The sequence below is a fragment of the Leptonychotes weddellii genome, chromosome 12 (genome assembly GCF_054177405.1).
Source record: "Leptonychotes weddellii isolate Sample4059 chromosome 12, ASM5417740v2, whole genome shotgun sequence".
NCBI lineage: Eukaryota > Metazoa > Chordata > Mammalia > Carnivora > Phocidae > Leptonychotes > Leptonychotes weddellii.
In genome coordinates, this window is record NC_138380.1 from 376,249 (window position 1) to 400,332 (window position 24,084).

General features: G+C 42.9%; 1 protein-coding gene across 7 annotated transcripts in view; it reads left to right on the forward strand.

Annotated features, from left to right (window-relative positions):
• NCAPG2 (non-SMC condensin II complex subunit G2) overlaps positions 1 to 24,084 on the forward strand; it is a 65,675-nt gene that overhangs the window by 15,789 nt on the left and 25,802 nt on the right. For 6 of the 7 annotated variants that reach the window (XM_081799742.1, XM_081799741.1, XM_081799746.1 and 3 more), the window contains 8 exons: positions 379 to 448; positions 3,002 to 3,088; positions 6,383 to 6,478; positions 7,483 to 7,608; positions 13,907 to 14,086; positions 15,341 to 15,493; positions 20,427 to 20,649; positions 20,866 to 20,963. In XM_081799742.1, coding sequence (XP_081655868.1) covers positions 379 to 448; positions 3,002 to 3,088; positions 6,383 to 6,478; positions 7,483 to 7,608; positions 13,907 to 14,086; positions 15,341 to 15,493; positions 20,427 to 20,649; positions 20,866 to 20,963 — 1,033 coding nt within the window. The remainder of the gene's footprint in view (positions 1 to 378; positions 449 to 3,001; positions 3,089 to 6,382; positions 6,479 to 7,482; positions 7,609 to 13,906; positions 14,087 to 15,340; positions 15,494 to 20,426; positions 20,650 to 20,865; positions 20,964 to 24,084) is intronic. The other variant, XM_081799745.1, reaches the window with a different exon arrangement.

The window sequence follows — 24,084 nt, forward strand, 5'->3', positions numbered from 1 at the left end:
GGGGAAACCTTGACTGAGGAGGAAGAAAATCATTTGATACTTCAGTTCCCCTTCTCAAAATTTCTTCCTTTTTCTCCTTCCTGCCACAGGTAGATAACCTGTCTCTGTAGGTATTTGGCAGGGCACCTAGTTTGTGGTGGCGTTTCTCCTTCTCTGGGGTAGGAGGGAGTCTGAACTGACACATGTTAAGAATGTGATTGTTTGGGGGCCCTTGGCTGGCTCAGTCGGAAGAGTGTGCCCCTCCTGATCTTGAGGTCACGAGTTTGAGTCCCATGTTGGGTGTAGAGTTTACTAAAAAAAACAAAAAACAAAAACAAATAAACTGAAAAAAAAAGTCTAATGGTTTGAACTTGTATTAACTTTTTCCCCCCCCCATAGATCTTTGATGGTACACATTGCAGAAATTTATTTCAGAGCTTGGAAAAAGGCTTCAGGGAAAATATTGGAGGTATTTTCTTTTCATTTTCTTAAATGTTAACATTTATTTTTGTTGTATTCTAGTTACTAAATAAGTCGTCATGGATAGTCATTTAAAATCTGTGTTGATAAAAAAAAAAATAAAATAAAATCTGTGTTGATGCTCTTTGTCAAAATAAAGCCAGATAATGACACTCCATGGGACGGAGATTTCACTCTCATTCCCATAAATTTGTCACAGACACAAGATTCCTGCCACTCATTGAGATGTGCCCTGTATCATCTTGGTAGCTTTATTAGACCTGTGCTGTCCAGCTGTGCACTGGGAATGTGTCCAGTGTGAGTTGAGATGTGCTGTGTGAGAAACACACCAGATTTTGAAGACATAGTGGGGAAAGAAGAATGTAAAATATCTCTGAATGTGTTTTTAAAATATTGCTTGCATGTTGAAATGATAATGTTTTGGCTATATTGGGCTGAACAAAATATATTACTAAAATAATTTTACCTATTTCTTTTTTTTGTTTTTAATGTTCCTACCAGAAAATTTAAAATTGCATTTGTGGTTAGGGTTCTGTTTCTGTTCGGCTGTGCTGTTCTGGAACCTCAAACTACCTCTTACCTTTTAGTTACATTATTTTTGAGAAGGGAAAGACATTTGTCTTGAATACGGCTAATGTTGAATGGCTGTGTAATATCTGCTTTATGAAGATGTGGCTGTGTAATTCACATCACAATAGGACTCCAAGGCCCTTTTGGAGAATATCAAAAGAAAGTGTTTTTGTCTGATATCCTTTATGTTTTCCTCATACTACGTTCTCAAACATGTTTTCTTTCCAAGAGTAAAATTTTTACTCTAAGTCAAAGGGGCATTTGCTCTTCAGGGAGCAGGCCCTGAGCTGGTGGGTCAGGGAAGGCTTCACTGATGTCTGGAGCTTCCTTCTGTCCACTCTGCTCCTGTGCAGCTTGAGCTTGGTTTATCACTGACTTCCACTTCTAGAAGATAAAACTTGGTCACTCATATCCCCTGCTGACAACATCCACGATCATTTTACAGTGTAAAATTTTTTGGAGGAAAGGGCAAAACCAGGGCATTGCTGTGCATTTCTGCATTGTTTTATTATTGCATGATACTTGTTCACAGGAAAGAATATTTGTCCCCCTTTTCTCCAGTAGTGGTTTTAAAATTAGATGTTTGTCAGGGTGCCTGGCTGGCTCTGTTAGTGGAGTGTGAAACTCTTGATGTCTAGTCGTGGGTTTGAACCCCACGTTGGGTGTAGAGATCACTAAAAATAAATAAAGCCCAATTTTCAAAAAAATGGATGTTAGTAGTTAAAAACATAACTGTTTGATTGAGTCTGTTCCAAATTGCCAGCTCTTTGTACTTCTCAGGCTCTCTGCCTTCCTTTTCTTCCTCCCTCCTTTCAGATTTTTAAAGCAAGTTCCAAATATGATATCTCATATCTATGTACTTCAGTATGCATCTCTAAGGAATATGGTTATACAATGCCATTAACATACTTAAAATTAACAATTTCTGGGTATTTTTGAAAATATTTAAATTTCTCTGCTTTGTTTCAAAGATGTCTTTTTGTAGGTTTTTTTTTGGATTCAGGATCCAATAAGTCTCCTATGTTTGTTTGTTATGTCATTTAACTCTCTCAGAGCATTCCTCTCTGCCCCCCTTTTCTGTTTTTAAAACTTGTGCCATTCATGGAAATGTTGAAGAAACTGGGTCAGTTGTCCTATAGAATGTCTATATTCTGGTAGTTAACTCTGAAGGTTCAACTTTTGTGGCACAAATACCCAGTAGGTGGTGCCACGTACCCCATTTCATCACAGGTCAGTGTGTGGTTCCCCACATGGAGTGATGCTAAGATTTATTAGTGGCTTCAGGTGAAGGAAGTATTTTCAGAGGTAATGGAGGAGGCTAATAGTAGTAGCAGGCTTTCCTGTGTCCTTCCCTAAAGCCATGGGACCCCAGGTGTGGGGGTATAGGGGAATAGACCAGAGGGTCCACTGGTGATTTGGGCTGCTCCCAGTGGTTGGCTCTGCGTCCTTTGCCCGGCTCTGGAGGTCTGGGGGTGTTGTGCGCTAACCGAAGAGCTACCCACACCCCAACCTTGCCCTTCTCCATGGGAGCCCTGAAAGAGCTTGTTTCAGTCACTTTGGAGTCCTGGCCCCCACCTTAAAGGTAGTTCAGCATCAGCTCTGGGGAGCCTGTTGGAACAGATCCAGTCTCTGAGGTCCTCTGGGTCAGGATGACTTAGAAGAGAGGCCCTCAGGCCATGCTCGGTCCCTGAGCCATCTGGCTTGAACTAGCCTCAAGTGGTGGGGAGAAGCTTGCTGTGCCATCTAGCACAGATTTGATATTTCATCAAATAAGATAGAAGAAGCCAAAGGAATATCAAAACTAAAGGGATTCTAAGGTACAGATTTAAAATAGAGCTCTGAGCAGGGGATCCTGGTGCTTTCCCTCATGAAGTAGATGAACAGAGCCGACTCCAGCAGCCGCACTGCCTGTCCTGTCATCTGTTGGAGCGCACACGCACACTGAGTACTAACACTGTGCTTGCCATTCCAGACAATCGAAAACGGGTGCATCCAGGACTTCATGCACCACGGGATCCACCTTCCGCGCAGGTCTCCAGTGCACCCCAGGGTGCGCGAGGTGAGCAAAGCACTTGCCGCCACACCAGTCATGGGTTTTATAGATGATGTCTCAGCTTCTTTGTTTTCAGATTATTGTTTTGTTAAATTTAAAAATTAAGTTAACCCCTCACAAGCATCAGCTTAAAGGGCTTGCTCAAAATCTTAGTATTTGGTATCTGGCAGTTTTAACTAGGAGAAGAAAAGTATGTTGTTAAGAAAGTCAGAACTTCATTCAAATAATCTTTAAATTCTCTGACATAAAAATGTCCAGAATCGTTACTAACTGCCACTACCGCTTTTTCAAAAAAGAATATTCAAGATTAGTTTTATTATTTGCTTTCATACATTAGATTTTCATTTTGATGTTCTGTAAACCAAATGGAATAAATGTTTGGGTAGTTTCTTTTAATATTAAGGATTTTTTTTTTTTTTTAAAGATTTTATTTATTTATTTGAGAGAGAGAGCGAGAATGAGAGAGAGAGAGCATGAGGGGGGAGGGTCAGAGGGAGAAGCAGACTCCCCGCCGAGCAGGGAGCCCAATGTGGGACTCGATCCCGGGACTCCAGGATCATGACCTGAGCCGAAGGCAGTCGCTTAACCAACTGAGCCACCCAGGTGCCCCCTTAAGGATTTTGTTTTTAAAAGCTAATCTGTGGGGCGCCTGGCTGGCTCAGTCAGTAGAGCATGCAACTCTTGATTGCAGGGTTGTGAGTTTGAGCCGCACATGTGGTGTAGAATTTATTTACAATAAAAATTTTTAAAAAGCTACTCTCAGAATTTAGATACGAATTTTATACTTCCATTGTAAATGCTCTGACTAAATAAGGCTTTATTATCAGTGTCATAATGACACTGTTAGGTGTTTGATAGTCATAATGACCTTGGCAGGAGGAATTGGAAACTGTGGTCTGTTTAAGACATAAGATCAGTGACCTAACCCAGGAATGATGCCTTGTGTGTTTGCTGTTAATTTTGGCAACCGAATACTAAGAAGCTAAATGAACAAAGACTATCTCTTTACTTTCTTATATAGTGAAATTATTATTTATAGAATGTAAATGTACTAATTATAGTAAGCTTGAAAGGAAAAGAGGACATTTCTTTACATTACTGATACTTTAGTTTGAGTTATCCAAAGGTAAAAAACCTGGAGATAAATATATCCAATGGTCTCCCGCCTCCCACCCCCAACAACACACAATCTTAGCGTGGCTTCATTAAGTTATAGGTCAGCTTGGACATTTATTTGGTGTTTCAGATTCTATTTAGTCATAAAGAATGGCAGTGTGTTAAACTGGATAAATTTGTGACATAATCGCTTCCTTCTTGGTACCAAATAACTAAAGACTGACTTTTCCCCAAGACTTTTTTTCATATTTTCGGTTTTCTGCTCTGGTAGTCTGAGTAATTAAAATATTGTAAATATAGATTGTCAAGTTTGGTAAAACTATGGGAAAATACAAAGAATTAAAAGGAAGAATATTAAATTTCACTTTTTGAATGCAGTATATTCCTGGACTCTTAATTCTTATCATTGCTTATAACACATTGTAGCTTCTTCCTCAAATTCTTTTTTTTGGTAAACATCACATTTGTATGATAAATTATTTTACTAGTATGTTGAAAGAAGCTTTAGGAAATGCTTCAGATGTTATTTGAAAGTAAAAATCCCCATACCGTTGCTGAAAATCTTTTTTTTTTTTTTTTAAGATTTTTATTTATTTATTTGACAGAGACAGCGAGAGAAGGAACACAAGTAGGGGGAGTGGGAGAGGGAGAAGCAGGCTTCCCGCGGAGCAGGGAGCCCGATGCGGGGCTCAATCCCAAGACCCTGGGATCATGACCTGAGCTGAAGGCAGACACTTAACCGACTGAGCCACTCAGGCGCCCCTTGATGAAAATCTTCTAACATTAGGTACTTGGAATGGTTGCCCAACTCTGTGAATTTACTAAAGTCCACTGAATTGTATACTTTAAAGGAGTGACTTTTATGGTATGGGATTTATAACTCGATAACGCTGTTTAAAAATCTTTCTGTAAAGGAGCACCTGGGTGGCTCAGTCAGTTGAGTGTCTGACTCTTGGTCTCAGCTCTTGATCTCAGGGTTATGGGTTCTATGGAGCCCACTTAAAATAAATTAATTAATTAATAAAAATAAAATCTTTCTTGGGTGCCTGGGTGGCTCAGTTGGTTAAGCATCTGCCTTTGGCTCACGTCATGATCCTAGGAACCTGGGATCAAGCCTGCATTGGGCTCCCTGCTCAACGGGAAGCCTGCTTCTCCTTCTCCCTCTGCTGCTCCCCCTGCTTGTGCTCTCTCGCTCTCTCTAAAATAAATAAAATCTTAAAAAAAAAAATCTTTCTGTAAAGTGAGTGTACCATTGATACCAAAACTTGGTAATATTGTACACGCACAAAAAAATTATAGCCTAATATCACTTATTACCATCAATAAAAATTCCCAAATAAAGAATTCTCAATCAGAAGAAATAATCCCCAGACTGTAGTTCTTTTAGGGTAAAGTTGATTCAGGTTCACTTAAAGTATAATCTATTGTTGGATAAGTTGTTTAATTTTTATTTTCCACTTTTCAATAATAAAATTTTAGTTCCAAGAGTGGTGAATTAAGGAAGTAAGGCAAAACTGATTGTTGCTGGAGATGAGAGTCTAAAGAGTTGCGGGAAGATTCTGGCTGGTGAAGAGGCAGTAGGAAAAGGCAAAGGAGTGGGAGCTGAGAGCACAGCCCATTCTCCGATTGTTCATAAGCTTGGGGAGGATCAACCTCTAAGTTACGCTGGTAATGTGAAGGGCCACTGAGCAGTGACACCCATTTTGAGACATATGCATGTTTCAGATGCTCTCTGTAGGTTCTTTGAACCAAAGAGACTTATAGCCAGCTCATTTTGGAACCAGAAGGGGCTGTAGAGATCATTCAGGCTGACTCCTTTACACACACTCCTTTTTCTACTTCATCCTGAAGGTCAGAGGTCTCAGTGAACTTTTTTGAGATTATTTGACTGTTGGTAGAAGAGTAGAAACTACAACCCACACCTTTTATAACCCAAGGTCATTAATCTTTATTTCTGCCAGAGGCTTCTTTCATGTGATTTCTCTCACAGGTTTAGTACTATCTATCTATCTATCTATCATTGTATCCTAAGGAGAAGTCCTCTTAGGAAAGAATTGTCAAGACTGTGAAGCACCGGGGGTCTGTTTTGGTGAGGACAACCTGCCCTCTCTCTTCAAAGTAGGATCTTAAGTGCTCTTTTTTAAAACAGCATTACCTTTCTTTTCTTCTTTTCTTGGCTCTTAGGTGCTGAGTTATTTTCATCATCAAAAGAAAGTTCGTCAGGGAGTGGAAGAGATGCTTTACAGATTATATAAACCCATCCTTTGGAGAGGACTAAAGGTACAGCTATTAAATACTCCATCCATGTTAAGAACATGCTAATTATGCTTTTGAATTTATTGTGCTCTAATTCAGAATTGTGATAAGGCAGTATAAATAAGACTAGAAGCTGGGGGCTTTGTGAAATTTTGGGATAAATGTTTTATTCTTTTATTAAAAACATTTTTAGGCCTATTAGACTGGGAATCTGAATTGGTTTAGGCTGACTCCACAGTGGGAAGGGGGTTTGTCATGCCATGTGAACCAGCAGAGGCATTGGGGGTCTGCATAGCTGAGCTGGGCCATCCTGGCCCTCAGGACCTTCTCTTGATGACTGAGACACAGGATGACAACCTTCCAGGGGTGCTGGAATGAACATGAGTAACTTTCAACATGGTAAATCTAGTGTTGGGAGAGAGATAGTCACTATTTCTTAGTGACATAAGGTGGACTTTGAGGCAAGGAATCAGGTCTTTATTTTTTTAAGAAGATTTATGTATTTATTTTAGAGAGAGAGTGTGTGTGGGGGGGAAGGGGCAGAGGGAGAGAATCTCAAGCAGACTCCCTGAGTGGGGAGCCTGACCTGGGGCTCAGTCTCATGACCCATGAGATCATGACCTCAGCTGAAAGCAAGAGTTGGAGACTTAACCAACTGTGCCACCCAGGTGCCCCCAAAACACATGGTTTGTACTCTTTTTTTTTAAGTAGGCTCTATGCGTGGAGCCCAGCATGGGGCTTGAACTCATGACCCTGAGATCAAGACCTGAGCTGAGTTCAAGAGTCACATGCTAACTGACTGAGCTACTCAGGTGCCCCAGGGTCTTTTAATATCTGTGATTAGCGAGCCACGAGTTTGGTTTAGCTCACGGAAGGTCTCCTAAGTTTGGTCAGTTAAAAGATTGTGATTGTCTTTAATTTGTAAGTAAGTCTGTATTGAGATACTTAGAAGCATTATTTAGGAAATCTACACTGAAGCCTTTGAATGTTTGCTCCTTAGATTCTGAAACACTCTTTCCTTATTCCAGGCCCGAAACTCTGAAGTCCGGTCAAATGCTGCCCTGTTGTTCATTGAAGCATTTCCTATTAGAGATCCAAATTTTAATGCTATTGAAATGGATAGTGAAATTCAGAAACAGTTTGAAGAACTCTATGTACGTATTGCATGTGGCTGAGTCCCCTACGATGTCAGCTCCCTCTGGGCCTGGTGTGGGTCCTGGCTTCCTCTGTAACTACCTGTGTGCTGCCCTCTAATGGCAGGCTTTCCAGATCCTGACATTCTTCACAGAAATCCGTGTTCCCCTGGTGCCTTCTGTGACAGCGTGGACCCAATTGTGTTTTATTCTTTTTCTCTTTGTCACCTTTGGAACACCTAATTATTTATTACTCTATATAGTTTTTTTTTTTTCTTTTAATGGGTTATGTATTATTTCTTTTTTTTTTTTTAGGTTTTTTTTTTCTTTTTATTAACATTTGTTTCAGGGGTTATTACTCTATATAGTTTTAAATGTTTTCTTTTTTTTTTTTAAGATTTTATTTATTTATTTGACAGAGAGCTAGAGAGCACAAGTAGGCAGAGCGGCAGGCAGAGGGAGAGGGAGAAGCAGACTCCCCGCGGAGCAGGGAGCCCGATGCGGGGCTCCATCCCAGGACCCCGGGATCATGACCTGAGCCGAAGGCAGACGCTTAACCGACTGAGCCACCCAGGCGCCCCTATAGTTTTAAATGTATTCTTGTCTCCCCAGCATAGAGGCAGTATGACATGTGGTTATAGCAGGTCCCCAGATTTGATTCCGCTTCTCTCTAGTTGTGTAACTTTGGGCGAGTCACTAACTTCTTTGTGTCTTGATCTGTGGTTTGGTGATGTTGGTATTGCCTGCACTAAAGCTGTGGTGTAGAGTGGATGAACAAACGCTGGTGATGTCTTAAGGCAAGCCTGTAAATAATGCCTGTTGCAGTAGACTTTTCAAATGACTGATTTTTCTTTTTTTAAAGATTTTATATATTTATTTGAGAGAGAATGAGATAGAGAGAGCATGAGAAGGGGGAGGGTCAGAGGGAGAAGCAGACTCCCCGCCGAGCAGGGAGTCCGGTGCGGGACTCGATCCCGGGACTCCAGGACCACGACCTGAGCCGAAGGCAGTCGCTTAACCGACTGAGCCACCCAGGCGCCCTATTTATTTTTTTTAAGATTTTATTTATTTGACAGAGAGAGACACAGTGAGAGAGGGACCACAAGCAGGGGGAGTGGGAGAGGGAGAAGCAGACCCCCCGCCGAGCAGGGAGCCCGACGCGGGACTCGATCCAGGGACTCCAGGATCACGACCTGAGCCGAAGGCAGTCGCTTAACCGACTGAGCCACCCAGGCACCCCAAATGACTAATTTTTCAAATGAGACATGAGAACATTAGGATGCCACATTTATTTCCAAGGGTACTGTGGGGATTTTTTCATCTGGCTGGAAAGTGCTAGCCTCTGCTTATTTCTCTACATTCCCTAACATTTTCAGGGCTTCCTAACACAAGCTAAAAAATATTATTTATTGTCCTAGTTAATAGAATAAAATTTTAAGAAGTGATAGCAAAAATGCCATGATAAAGATGGTTACCCATGGCATTCCTAAAATACTTCCTTTTGTTTGTTTGTTTTTTAAGTTTCAGGATTTTTTTTTTTGAGAGAGAGAGAGACCGGACCTCAAAGCGGGGGAGGGGAGCAGAGGGAGACAGAGAAGCAGACCCCCTGCTGAGTGCGGAGCCCAGTGCAGGCTCGGTCCCAGGACCCTGAGATCATGACCCGAGCCAAAGTCAGACACTTAACCAACTGAGCCACCCAGATGCCCCTGCTTGTTTTTTTATTTAATGAAAACACTCAGACATGCAGCAAGTTGAAATAATCGTATAACGAATATGTGTAGACTTAGCTCTTTGTATGGACATACACACATGTGCACATGTGCACAGACATACACACCTACATAGAGACACACATGCACCTAAAATGAACAGTCATTAGTATTTTGCTGTAAATGCCTTACCTGCATGTATATTTACCTAAAAGTCCCCTTGAGAATCATTAACATGGTGGGGCTAATGGTGGTGGGCAAATCAAAACTAGATTTTGGTAGTTTTTAGCCAAAAACTATGAAAAACTTTTGCTTTTTTTTTTTTAAGATTTTATTTATTTATTAGACCGCTAGAGAGGGAACACAAGCAGGGGGAGTGGGAGAGGGAGAAGCAGGCTTCCCGCCGAGCAGGGAGCCCGATGTGGGGCTCGATCCCAGGACCCCGGGATCACGACCTGAGCCAAAGGCAGACGCTTAATGACTGAGCCACCCAGGCGCCCTTGCTCTTTTTTTATTTTTATTTATTTTATTTTTTTTAAGATTTTATTTATTTGACAGAGAGAGACACAGTGAGAGAGGGAACACAAGCAGGGGGAGTGGGAGAGGGAGAAGCAGGCTTCCCGCGGAGCAGGGAGCCCGATGCGGGGCTCGATCCCAGGACCCTGAGATCATGACCTGAGCTGAAGGCAGACGCTTAACGACTGAGCCACCCAGGCTCCCCCCTTGCTCTTTTTTTTAATAAAGATTTTGTTAGAGAGAGAGAGAGAGCATGAGCTGGGGGAGGGGCAGAGGAAGAAGGAGAAGCAGACTCCCCGCTGAGCAGGGAGCCTGACTCGGGGTTTGATCCCAGGACCCTGAGATCATGACCGGGGCCGAAGTCGGACACTTAACCGACTGAGCCACCCAGGTGCCCCAGCGTTTGCTCTTTTTAACCCAGGTGTCCAAATCTATGAAACTTGTTTTTAAGTGTGTACGCGTCTGCCTTAGATGTGGTGGTGGTGGAGCGTGGCACACGTGTCTCAGGTTGCACCCGCCGTTTCACAGACAGGGTGTGCCCAGCGGCCCTCCTGCTGCTGAGTGGGACACATGAGCATCCTCTGTGGGTGTCCTGCAGGGGATAGTGACTGCACACATAGTGACTGAGAGCATGGAGTCACACATTTTGTTTTGTATCCCACTTCCCACTTAATAAGTCTGGTTTTGATCAGATTACTTAACCTCTTTAGTCCTGTTTCTTTTTTAAAACCTGTCAGATTGTGATAAGGTCTCAATGAAAAATTATATATAAAACATTTCGCTCAATCCCTAGCATTAAGATGACAGTGGTTATAGGTAAAGGGGATTAAGAGTGCACTTATCTTTATGAGTACTGAGTAATATGTAGAATTGTTGAGTCACTGTATTGTACACCTGAAATAAATATAACACTATGTTACCTACACTGGAATTAAAATTTAAAAAAATATTATGTAATTAAAATGACAGTGGTTATTACCGTCCATAGGAACATCAAAAATATGTAAAGTGATGTGATTATGTAATATAATATTAGGAACATATTGGTGAATCCTCTGTCTCTTGTACTAGAAACTGAAATGAATTTCTAGGGGCGAGTTTAGTTCTAATTTACTAGATGAAAGGTGTATAGGGAGCTGTTGGTCTCTTACAGATGTAGATGCTGTCATATGCTTGGTACTTTGGATATTAGAATATTGGCTAATGATTGGTGTAACTATATCCCTTTCTAGTCCATTGAAAATCCCTTATATTGTAAATTGAAGAAATCTTTTTTTTTTTAAGATTTTATTTATTTTTATTTATTTATTTGACAGGGAGAGACACAGCGAGAGAGGGAACACAAGCAGGGGGAGTGGGAGAGGGAGAAGCAGGCTTCCCGCGGAGCAGGGAGCCCGATGCGGGGCTCGATCCCAGGACCCCGGGATCATGACCTGAGCCAAAGGCAGACGCTTAACGACTGAGCCACCCAGGCGCCCCGTAAATTGAAGAAATCTTACTGTGAGAACATCATAGTTGGTAGAGATATTGTATGAATAAAAATGTTTCCACGCTACGAAGTTTCATATAATTTTAGCAAATGTGTAATATGTACATGGTTAATAAGTTTAAGAGGCAGGACCTATGAAATAATTGTTTTACAGTGAAAAATAAATTACACATAGGAATGGCAAATTCTTATTAGAGAAAACACCTGAAAGAATTGCCAAGTCTTTGTTAGATTCTAAGGAATAGACCGTATTAGGACTGGTAAGTGGATTGTGTGGTTTTGCACAAGTGGACAGGGCTTGTCAGCAGATTGGGTTCCCCTTGGGTTCTGTGGCTGAGGGACAGGCAGGCCAGTGACCCCAAGGTGACCAGATGGGGAGGGGCCTCCCCTTCTGGTGGCTTTCCCTCCTTTCTTTTTCCCCTCTGTGGAGATGTAGGAGTTATTGCTGGCTTTTCTAAGCTCCTCTGTTCCCAACTAAGGCCATTTTTGAGAGCTCTTCCCTGGCACGTGTTTTACCTCGGGAGCAAATGCACGAAGCTTTCGGTAGCCCTGGTACCATCTGTGTTCATGATCCCAGGTTTGGGCAAGTCTGAGCTCTGGAAGGACCTAGGAATGTCTGGGTCACAACCTTTTCTGCTCGTCTTTTCATGAAATCTGTTCTTTCCTTCTTGTAGAAATCCCTCATTTTAGGGGCACCTGGCTGGCTCAGTTGGTTAAGTGTCTGCCTTCAGCTCAGGTCATGATCTCGGGGTCCTGGGATCAAGCCCCATGTCTGGCTCTCTGTTCAGCGGGGAGTCTGCTTCTCCCTCTCCTTCTGTGCTCTCTCTCTCTCAAGTAAATAAATAAAATCTTAAAAAAAAAAAAATCCCTCATTTCCAACGTTGCTATCTCTACTGCCATCTCATTTTGGTCAGATTTGGGGGTGCTTATTCATCCTAACTTGAAGGCTTTTTTTCCCCGTAATTAGAGTAAGAATTATTTGTGCTTTTAAACTTTTATAATAGGAAAATTTGTACATAATAATAGAGAGCCTAGTATAATGAACCTCTATTTACCCATAATGCAGTTTCAGTATTTAGTGACCCAAACCTAATCTATTTCTTCTTTCCTTGTTTTGAAGCAGATCTGAGGTATCATCATTTTAACTCTAAATACTTAAGTAGGAATTGCTAAAACAGTGATTTTTTTTAAAAGCATAATCATACCATCGTTACAACTAAAGAAAGATGAAAAGTAATTCCTTAATGCTATCAAATATTGGGTAATTTTTTTTTTTTAAACACTTAAAAAAACTTTTTAAAAAAATTTTTATTTTAAGTAAACTCTACGCCACACATGGGGTTTGAAGTCATGATCCTGAGATCAAGAGTCACATGCTCCCCTACTGAGCCAGCCAGGTACCCCTGGGTTATTGTTTTTGAGTGATATTTCAATGACACTTTTCCCCATTTTGTTTGAATCTGTGTCTAAATAAGACCCATGCATGTGATCAGCCAATATATTGATAATACCCTGTCCAGTAAGCCTCCATCTCTCTATTGCTTGCTATTTTTGTTGTTAAAGAAGCCAAATTATTCTTTTGTTTCTTGCATTCTGGGTTTTTTTTTTTTTAAGGTTTATTTATTTACTTGAGAGAATGAGTGTGAGTGAGAGAGCAGGAGGCAGGGAGGCAGAGGGAGAAGCAGGCTCCCTGCTGAGCAGGGAGCCCAATGTAGGGCTCGATCCCAGGACCCCGGGATCATGACCTGAGCTGAAGGCAGATGCTCAACCAACTGAGCCACCCAGGCACACCAAATTCTGGGTTTTATGGAACATATCCCTGTGGTCTTGTTATTATGTTCCTCTGCGTTTTGTATTTCCTGAATATCAATAGGTGTAGAGTTGATCAGTTATTTTTGTGGGGATTTTGTTTGTTGTGTCACATTCTTCATGGAGCTGTTGTGTACTTCCATCCAGAGATATACAGCATCTTGTTTCTTTTTGTATTTTTAAAGAGAGTGCGGAGAGAGGAGGAGGGAGGGGGCAGAGGCGGGGAGAGAGAGAATCTTAAGCAGGCTCCACGCCCAGTGTGCAGCCTGACAGGGGCTCGATCTCACAACCCTGAGACCAAGACCTGAGCTGAAACTAAGAAACAGACACTTAGCCAACTGAGCCACCCAGGTGCCCCCTCTTTTTGTATTGTTAGCAACCACTGATCACCATTTCTTGGATTAATTCATTAAGTAGAATAACTTTATTCTGGGCTTAGTGCATTACAGCATTTTGGAAATTCAAGAAAGTGGCTTACACGGCTGTGTCTGAAGGATCGTCTGAAGTCTGCATACCTCACTGAATGTGGGGATGGTATTTGACACTCTGCTATCAGCAAAGTCCTATAGATGGGATTGGCAGATATGGCACCACATGTCTGGATTGTCCTTTTTATTAAATGCTCAACTATAGAAATGATAAATAAGAGATGTGTGAGTCTGTATAGGACCAGTATTTCTATAACTTGAAATGTCTGCTACATTGTGAATGCATAGAGTGCTAATGTGTAAAGCGAATATTGATATAAAGGGAGCTGATTTAAGATTTTTAAGTCTTTTTCCCCTCCAACTTATAGAGCCTTTTAGAAGATCCTTATCCGATGGTCCGTTCTACAGGGATCCTTGGTGTTTGTAAAATAACTTCCAAATACTGGGAAATGATGCCTCCAACCATTCTTATTGATCTCCTCAAGAAAGTAACTGGGGAACTGGCATTTGACACAAGCTCAGCTGACGTGCGCTGTTCTGTCTTTAAGGTAGGATTTAAGCAATACTTATTTATCATAGAATAATTAGAAAATACAGAGAAAGAATAATTTTTAAATTACCCGTAATTCTACTCTTATAGATAGAGTACTATGGACATTTTGGTTGTACATCCAAAGTAACATTTTTAAAAACCAAATTGAAAGTCTTCTATAAAAAAGGCCTACTTGAAATAATACGAGTTTTTAGTGGATGGCCTGGGTGAGTGGTGCACAGTGTTTTTAAAATAGGAGTTGTATGTAGTACTTACATTTTTTTTGTAATTATAGATTAAAATTGACTTTTTTGGTATACTGTATGCACTTTTAACAAGAACCTACAAAACTATCCTTTCTCCCACCATCCAGTTTCAAGAGTTATCAGGAACACATCTGGTCTTATTTCATCTTTAGCCAATTCATCATCTCCCACTATTGATTACTTTGAAACAAACCCAGGACACTATATCAGCTCATCTGTAAATATTTCAGTATGATGGTTAAAACATAAGGTCTTGTTATAGTTAATAGTAATATTGTAATAATATTGTATGGTGACAGATGGTAACTACACTTACCATCGTGAACATAGCTTAATGTATAGAATTGTCGAACCACTATGTTGTACACCTGGACGAATTTAACATTGTATGTCCACTATAATTCAAATAAAAAAGAATTCTCTTTAAAAAATCCTTTTTCCTGATAACTGTAAAGCAAAGTGGAGTGTATCAGATCTTCAAAATGGTGACTGGCTTGAGCTTGGGCAGGTCACTCTACCACCTATTTGAGGTGCATGTGCCTGTGTCCCCCCGATAGGGGGGCTTTGTGCCCTCTGGTTTTCATGCAGGACTGAGTCAAGAAATAGAATTCATGGGCTACTAAAAAAATGTGAAAGGATTGTTGGATCCGACACAAATTGGCTTTGGAGCCCTCTCCACCAGTAGTTGTTCTCTGTTTCTTTCAACTCTAAAAATTCTTTAAAATCTGGCTAAGAGAAAGCATTGCAGGATTATTTTATAACTGCGTTAATTTTGTTTGGATAGAACAATGGATGAACTGATTATCAGTGTTGAAACTATACTAATTCATTGAAAGTATGCTTTTTATATGAAACTGTTTTAGGAAAGTGTTATATTCTGTAGATATATTTATTTCACTAGTAGTTCACTAATAAGGATGGAATTGAATATTTTCTTAACTGAACTTTTTATTGTTTATATTCTAAATTTGAGTTCTTTTTATTTCTCCTTTTATTTTTGGTAGTGTCTGCCGATAATTTTGGATAACAAATTAAGCCACCCATTATTGGAACAGCTTCTGCCAGCACTGAAATACAGTCTCCACGACAATTCAGAGAAAGTGAGAGTGGCTTTTGTTGATATGCTGCTGAAAGTCAAAGCCGTGCGGGCTGCTAAGGTAGGACAGGCAGGATTTTATCATTGAAGATGTGAGATAAAGAAGTACATTCGTTTTCATCAACAAAAAGACAAAGTAATTTTAATTCCAAGAGTTTTAGTAATCACATTTAAACTAGCCGATGTCTGGTATATTCTGCCAATTTATCGTGTCATAAAATTTTATTTGTTTTGTGATTTTCATTTAAGTTTCTAGAAGTATCATCAATGTGTGTTTTCTTTTTGGTGAAAGACATTAATGGAAGCAGCTCCCACCTTAAACTATATTTCCATCACGTGCATGAAAGCTTTTGTTCAAATATTGTAATACTTGGCACTCAGTAACTACTTGAATATTACTGGGAGAACTCCCTTCACATTTTACAGAAGGAAGCAAGGAGATAATTGTGTTATGATGTACATTTTAACATGGTGTAAACTTTCGAAGTGAGAGTGTACTCCTTTAGCTTGAGTCCTGTTCAGCTTTTGGCTAAAAATGTTAGTTAGAAGGTTTTTTTTTTAATTTATTTTTTAATTTTTTAATTTTTTTTTTAAAGATTTTATTTATTTGAGAGAGAGAGAATGAGAGAGAGCACATGTGAGAGTAGGGAGGGTCAGAGGGAGAAGCAGACTCCTCGCTGAGCCGGGAGCCCGATGTGGGACTCGATCTCGGGACTCCAGGATCACGACCTGAGCCGAAGGCAGTTGCTTAACCAGCTGAGCCACCCAGGCGCCCAGTTAGAAGGTTTTTTTTTTTTTTTAAGATTTATTTGACAAGAGAGACACAGTGAGAGAAGGAACACAAGCAGGGGGAGTGGGAGAAGGAGAAGCAGGCTTCCCGCAGAGCAGGGAGCCCGATGCAGGGCTCGATCCCAGGACCCCGGGATCACGACCTGAGCCGAAGGCAGACGCTCATCGACTGAGCCACCCAGGCGCCCCAAGTTAGAAGGTTTTTAACGTCATTTGGTAACACTGTGTCTTTTCTTCCTCCATGCAGTACTTTTCTGAAATTTACTTAAAAATGCTCGTTTGTCCCAGCACAGAATTTTTTTTTTTTTAAGATTTTATTTATTTGACAGAGAGAGACATAGCGAGAGAGGGAACACAAGCAGTGGGAGTGGGAGAGGGAGAAGCAGGCTTCCCGCCGAGCAGGGAGCCCGATGCGGGGCTCGATCCCAGGACCCTGGGACCGTGACCCGAGCCGAAGGCAGACGCCCAACGACTGAGCCACCCAGGCGCCCCTCCCAGCACAGAATTTGGGAGCAGCCTGACATGTCCATTAGTCTAGGGTTAACCACGCAGGCCTGTGGTGTGTTCATGCACTGAAGGAATGCTGTGTGGCCGTGAAAGGAGATGAGCGCACGTGGAAAGTCCCCTGAGATGGGAGTAAAAGCCGGTGTAGGTGTGTGTAGGGTGCTGCCAGCTGTATAAAATGGCGAGCCTACGTACGTGTTTGCTCAAATAGTGTAAGATATTCTAGAAGAAAATGAGGAATTCATAACAGTTGCCTGAGGTGAGGGGGATTGGATGTCTACGGATGGGGCACTGGGGAGGCCAGGACACATACTGTTTTATGGTTTTTATGATTTTTGAACTGTGAGTTTTTGTTGTTAAAAACTAAAAACCAAAGACTATTTTACATGACCTCCGTAGCACACATCCCCCACATCACACCCAAGCGCCCTTCTGTGGTCGTTTTGCTGGAAGTCGCTGGGCCGAGTGTGGGCTGTTTCAGGACTCCGCTCTGGCCCTCTCATCTGTTTGCGCGTCCTCAGGCCCTGGGCTCTGTTGCCTGCACTGCTGCAGGTGCCCGTGAAGTCTCGGAGCGCGCAGCCTCCAGCCTTGTTCTTCTTTCAGAGCTTTTTGACTGCTTTAGGTCTTTTGCATTTCCATATGTATTTTAGAATCAGCGTGTCCATTTTAAGAAAAAAGATGGCTGTAATTTTTATCCCATTTGTTATTAACAGCTTAATAAAACTGAGTAGTTCTGAATCTAAGACGGAAATTTTGGTCTAGTGTTGTGTTTGAAGTGTTTTGTTTGCAGAGGACTATTGTGGTGATGTCTGGTGAGGAAATACAGAGAGCAGTGTTTTCTCTTTATTAATGAGTCTACCCGAGAGAATAGTGGGGAGACCAGGTAAGATGAGGACAAAAGTTCTTTGACCTGGAAGTTTGGATTTTAGGAGAGTAGCAAGAAAGAAAGCATAATGTTTTACTGGGGTGCTTCTTTCATCTTAAATCTTAGCTGTTCAAAAGCCAGGCAGAGAATGATTTAGCTGTGAGATCTCTGGAAAGATGGAGAGGCAGCTAACAGGAAGTGGGAGTGGCTGATCGTCCACCACGTCAGAATGACAGGGGTCTCCTGCTACGCGGTCAGACCCTGATCATGCTTGTGTTAATAATGGACACACTTAACATTTGAAGTGAAAGACCAGTTACCGATTTGCTTGTGGTCTTGTCTGTTGCAGATACCAACCTGCTGGTGATATGTTTGGGTAAAATAAAACTTCAGGTAATTGAAACAAAACAAATCAGAATCCTGAGCTAATTAGAATTGTTCTGCATTATTTGAGAAAGCGAATCAAAGAAAAACAAGCTAATGTGGGGAGTTTCTGGAAAGGCAGACACGCAGGAAGTGTTAGTTATAAGAATCACCCCGGAACCTGGCGTTTGGTAAGAGTGCCAGTGGCTAGTTCCCATTCAAGATGGTGTAGTCTCCGTGAAGGCCTAGGAGTCAACCTTTTTAATGTGACTGGGGACAGACCGTGAACTTCTCAGGTCCTGGCTCTGTGGCTGGGCTGTTGTGCTGAGATCTGGGATGTTTCCTGGTTGTTATTTCTTGCAGCCAGGTTGGAGCTCTGAGGTCTCGAGTCTTGAAGAGCCCTTGCTTACCTGAGTTCTCAAGTGGAGGGCTTTCTCTTTCCTCTGGATTTTTCCCTCTTGGGAATGGTCTGTTGCTGTGCCTGTTCTGAGGTTGACATTTACTGATGGCAGAATTGACCCATGAGTTCTCATGTGGGGAAGGTGTGATGCTCCTGCTGAGGGTACTGTTGCCCAGAGGAACTCAGCAATCTGGAGTTGTCAGCTCTGCTCCTTGACCTGTTGCTTCCATTCTGCATTGGTGTATGCATCGGGGCCTGCACACCATCGTCCTCCGCCTTCCTGTGAGATTGCAGGCAGCATAGTAGAGCAGGTGAATGGTGAATCCATTCGTTGGCCATTTTGGTCTTCGGTTGAATCTGCTTTTGCGGTGGTTGTGAAATCGCACCAGGTAGCTAGGTGTGCTTGAGTGTTTGGGCAAGTGTTTTTTGCTGGTGTGGTTGTTAGCCAAACCTGCTGTTCAGGATCACAGCTCAGTACACTCACATTCACAACCAGTAGCCCATCTGGACCGACACTCAGGCAGGGAGGGCGCAGGGGAGGTGAGGGAAGAGGGAAGTTGTTACAGCTGCCAGATGGAGCCTCAGACTCATCACTACCACCTTCTCCGGAACCTTGAAAGTACTGCCTCTCACCCTTAATTGCCAGCCTCACTCAGTCATTTTTCTAGTTAGTTGGCCGTGGGCTCTCTTCTGTGAAGCCACTGCCTCTGGTGGGGTAAGGGCTGAGAGCCGGGCCCCCATACCATCCTCTCTGCCTGCCTTACTGCTGGTGGCACTGGTGCCATTTGCCCCCCAGTACCACTGTGAGTCACAGTGTTGGGTGTGGGCCTTGGGCTTAGTTACTGTCTTTATTTACTGTAATAACTTTTTCAGAAATACCAAGAGGTGTCTAAGTGGAAGTGTCCCAGGAGGTTTCTGGGGGAAGTCATCAGTAGCATCAGATGCTCAGAGACTTCCTGGAAGGGGAGGTGTGAATATGTTCATCTGGATTTTCAATAGAAGGTCATTATGACCTTGGCAAGAACAATTTCAGTGAGGGTAGAAGCTGCACTACTGTGGGCTGAGCTATAAGTGGGGTGAGGAAGAGGAGGTGGGGGCAGGTGGAAGGAAGAGGAGGAAGGTGAGCTGCAAGGAGAAAGGAAATTCAAGCAGAGTTTTGTGGGAGGCTTTTGTTTTAAGAGGTGGAATGACTTGAAAATACTTAAATGCTGATGAGAAAGATCCAGGTGAAAATCCTGGAAAGGGGGCAGGTTGTTAGAGCTAGGTCCTTGAGGAGAATGCATGTCGGTGGTATTATCCCCATTATACAGAGGAGGAAACTGCCAGCTATAGGTATTTGTACAGGATTGCCAGCCGAGAAGTGACTAGGTCAGGATTTGAACGCTCCACCATTAGAATCTGTTTTCTTTCTCCTGCTGTTTTTCTCTTGTCTGGAATGTCTTGCTTGGAAGTTTGTCTCTCTTCTGTAGGCAGTAGACGACCTCGAGGCTTTGGAGCAGAGGGGCTATAGGACAGTCGTGGTCACGCAGCAGCTGTACGGTGGGCTGGAGGAGGCCGGTGTGGTCATCTAGGCTAGCTGGCCCTGGAGAGGGGAGGCAGCGATGGGCCAGAGGGTGCTGCCTGCCATGGGTGGTGGACCAGGTATCTCTGGGGTTCAGGAGTGATGTCTCCGACGTAGGGAATAGGGTATCCACTTTAGCTCTCTGTGTCAAAGTGTTGTAAATTTTTCTATTCACGTTTCACATTAATGGGCCGAAGTTGGTGTTTTAGGAAATTTTTAAATTATGAGACTGATAATCATAGTTATCATTTGAGAGTTTACACCAACCATGATACTAATTAGTTGTAATTAACCCTCCCAACAGTGTTATACTTCAGTGCCTTATAATGGCAATGCTTTTTAAAATACTGATTTATTCTAATTTCTCTACAGAAGAGTCACAGTTTCTGGTATAGTCATTTGAAATGAATTTTCTTGAATATAAAGATTAGTTCCTTTTTTATTTTGCTTAGAAAGCGTTTTCAAGATTATAGGGACAACTGACTGTTCCCTTCTGTGTATGTTTTATGTAGTTTTGGAAAATATGCCCCATGGAGCATATTTTGGTTCGTCTGGAGTCAGATTCCCGGCCTGTGTCTCGGCGCCTGGTGAGCCTTGTCTTCAACTCTTTCCTGCCCGTGAACCAGCCCGAAGAGGTGTGGTGTGAGCGCTGCGTCACGCTGGTGCAGATGAACCCCGCAGCCGCCAGGACGTTCTATCGGCAGGCTCATGAGCACACCGCCTGCACGAACATAGGTGGGGGCGCCTGCATCTCCGTGCTCATTGTGTTGCTCCCTAAGGTGTAGCGAATGCCCCATAGCCTCAGTGTTGAACTCCACGCTCCAGTGCACTTTGTAATGATTCCCTTTAAAATGGTGTTTTTAGTTGTTTGGGATTATAATCTCACTGTGAGAAAGATAATTTTGTGGAAGAAACATGTACGTTAACTACCGATGATTTTAAACATTTCAGCAAAGCTGATTCACGTGATTCGCCACTGCTTGAATGCCTGCATCCGGAGGGCCATGCGCGAGCACCACGAGAGCCACGAGGAGAGGGAGAAGGAGAACGTGAGTGTGCTCGGGCTTGCCCCGGCCCGGCTGCACCGGCGGCCGTGTTTCCTCAGGGAACACAAGGCCCCTGTGCCCCTTGCTTGGAGAAAGTCAGAACGCTGGCATTGCCATGGACTGTTATGTCAGCAGTATTTTGACTTCCCATGATCCCTTCAGTATTGGTAATTCAGCAAGTTATTGTAGAGGATCACGAATAATGTTTCTGAGAGAATTGCTCTACATCCTTTGTAGTTCATTGTGGAGCTTGGGTAGGATTTAACACAGGAAAATTTACTACTGGTAACACCTGTCCCAAATTTTCTTGGCCTTAAGCTTCTCTGTATATTTTAATTCGACCTGGGTGTAGCATACACCTGGATTGGATTCTGGATGTTACCACATTTTATAATCAGTGGTGTTAATGTTCTTAAGGATATACTCATAGCCACTGCTGTGAGATTCTACTAGAAACATCTGGGGGTTGAATTTCTAGGAATGAGCTTTATTTAGAACTATTTATTTATTTGAGAGAGAGCACAAGCAGGGGGAGCGGCAGAGGGAGAAGCAGACTCCCCGCTGAGCAGGCAGCCCGATGCGGGACTCGATCCCAGGACCCCAGGATCATGACCTGAGCTGAAGGCAGACGCTTAACCAACTGAGCCACCCAGGCGCCCCTAGAATTATCTTTTAAAAAGTAATTAATTGGGGCACCTGGGTGGCTCAGTTGGTTGAGCATCCGACTCATGATTTTAGTTCAGGTCACGACCTCAGGGTCGTGGGATCGAGCTCGAGTCCGGCTCTGTTCTCAGCTGGGAGGTCTGTTTGAGATTCTCTCTCCCCCTCTCCCACTGCCCCTTCCCCTGCCCGCACATGTGTGTGCGCACACACACACACTTTCTCAAATAAATAGATCTTCAAAAAAACTAATAAAAATTAAAAAAAATAAAAAGTAGTTAATCAAAGGGACTGGTTAGCTGCTATTTTATCTTCAGAATCCAGAGTGACCACTTAAAAGAAATTTAAGAGAGACACATTACTTATAAGCAGTATCCTAAGCTTATAAACAAACTTTCATGCTTATGTACATCTAAAGTAAAATTTGGGAGTAGTTTTGTAGTACCCAAATAGATTAGGAAACTGGCCTTTAAAAGAAGTCGCAAGAGACAGTCTGTCCTTTTGCTGAGACCTGGTCCTGCATGTAGGCCCCAAGGCGAGGTCCTTGCATACAGTCTGACCCTGCCTCAGTCCCCACCTGCGTCCCACCACCTCTGACACAGGCCTCTTTGTAGGAAAGGGTGTCAGGTTTGCTCACGGGTCTCACGCTGGCCTGACGACTTCTGCACGCACCCCAGGGACACCTGTGCCCATGGGCTTGCAGCTGGAGGGCCACCACTCCATCAGCCTAGACTCTGTTTAAACAAGTCCTCGTCTCTTGGGGTGCCCGGGTGGCTCAGTCGGCTAAGCAGCTGCCTTCGGCTCAGGTCATGATCCCAGGGTCCTGGGATGGAGCCCCGCATCGGGCTCCCTGCTCAGCGGGAAGCCTGCTTCTCCCTCTCCCACTCCCCCTGCTTGTGTTCCCTCTCTCGCTGTGCCTCTCTCTGTCAAATAAATAAATAAAATATTTTAAATTAAAAACAAAAAACAAGTCCTTGTCTCTATCCCAGTCAGGGAGGCAGGTGTGGAATCAAGGAGGAAAATGTACAGAAAGGGTGGGACTGGGTTTTATCCTGACAGTGGACCCCGACTAGCAGTTCTAGCCACTCACAGACCTTCTCGGCCTCAATTTGGAAAGCCTTCAGCCCAGGGCATTTGGAGTTGGTTCTGCTTTTATTTTTGGTGGAATTTAAGTTCCTCTCTCCAGGGTTTTTCCCTCAGTATACAGATTGTATGGGCAGAATTTTTCAGGAAGCTGACCGCATCGCCCTACATCTTCAGAAACCTCAGCTGGAGAGGCCAGCATGACAGTCTCAGTCCACGGTTCTGGTGCGTGGGGTCACGGCGTGGGAGGTGGAGGCAGTGATTGATGCCCAGGGAGAAAGCACAGCTTCTCCCTGGGCCACCACTGCAAACTCAGACTGATGGTGGAAATGGTTTGCAGAAGAGCAGACACATAGTTTGTGATGTACTCGTTGAGAGACTATTACATTTTGTAAATTTTGAAGAAACTCTCCACCCCTATTATTAAAAACCTAGGTATTTTTTATAACACTTTGGGTCAGTTTCTGTACCATTAGAAAACACAAGCTTTTAGAAGTGTGTAGGTCTATTATAGTTTATATTAGACGAGAAATACAGTTTGTCGTGTGGCTATTCTCATTCTGTTTAAGTAAACTCTGCACCCGACGTGGGGCTTGGACTCAAGACCCAGAGATCAAGAGTCACATGCTCTGCCGACTGAGCCAGCCAGGTGCCCCAAGTTTGTTTTCTTTTAAACTGTCTTTTTCCATTGCGTTTGAGTAGATAGCACAACAGTACCAACTCCTGAAATGAATCTTCTTTTGCATCCCAAGGTAGTCCCTTTTCAGGAAATTGTCTGTAGTGGTTGCTCGCAGGTTATCAGATGTCTTTGGTCAGTCCCATTGTAGGGCTGGCTAGCAAACCCCGTCAGTGTGTGTGTGAGCTGGTTGTGTTCTGGGGTCTGTGTTCTGTGCAAAAGAAGACTTGCCAGGGGGCATCTGTGGCTTAAATGGAGCACGCAGAAGAACATAGCAGTGATTATTGCTCACAGCCAGCGTAAGCTCAGAAGGTGTGAACGGTGTGTTATTTTAGAACAAACTGAGGAAGCCAGTGATTGAGTGGGAGTTGGTCATCATCAGCCCTCCCCAGGCCTGCATAGTGGAGAGCCTGGGGTGATCTGACTGGCCGAGTTTGTAGCTGAGTCTCAGTAGCAATCACATTAGGTAAATCCTTCCCTCCTCCCCCAGTCTGTTCACATCAAAGTGTATGGCAAGAAGTGACATCTTGCAGTAATTCAGAAGATTCAGTAGAAGTATGCTCTTTACTTGCTTATTATGTCCCTAAAGACAATAGTTTATACATTTTGATTTTTAGAGAATTTTTAATTCACATAAAGTGTTGATTGAAAGGATATAGGGTTCATTTAGCATTTATTTCTTGAGTGGGCTTTTTTTTTTTTTTT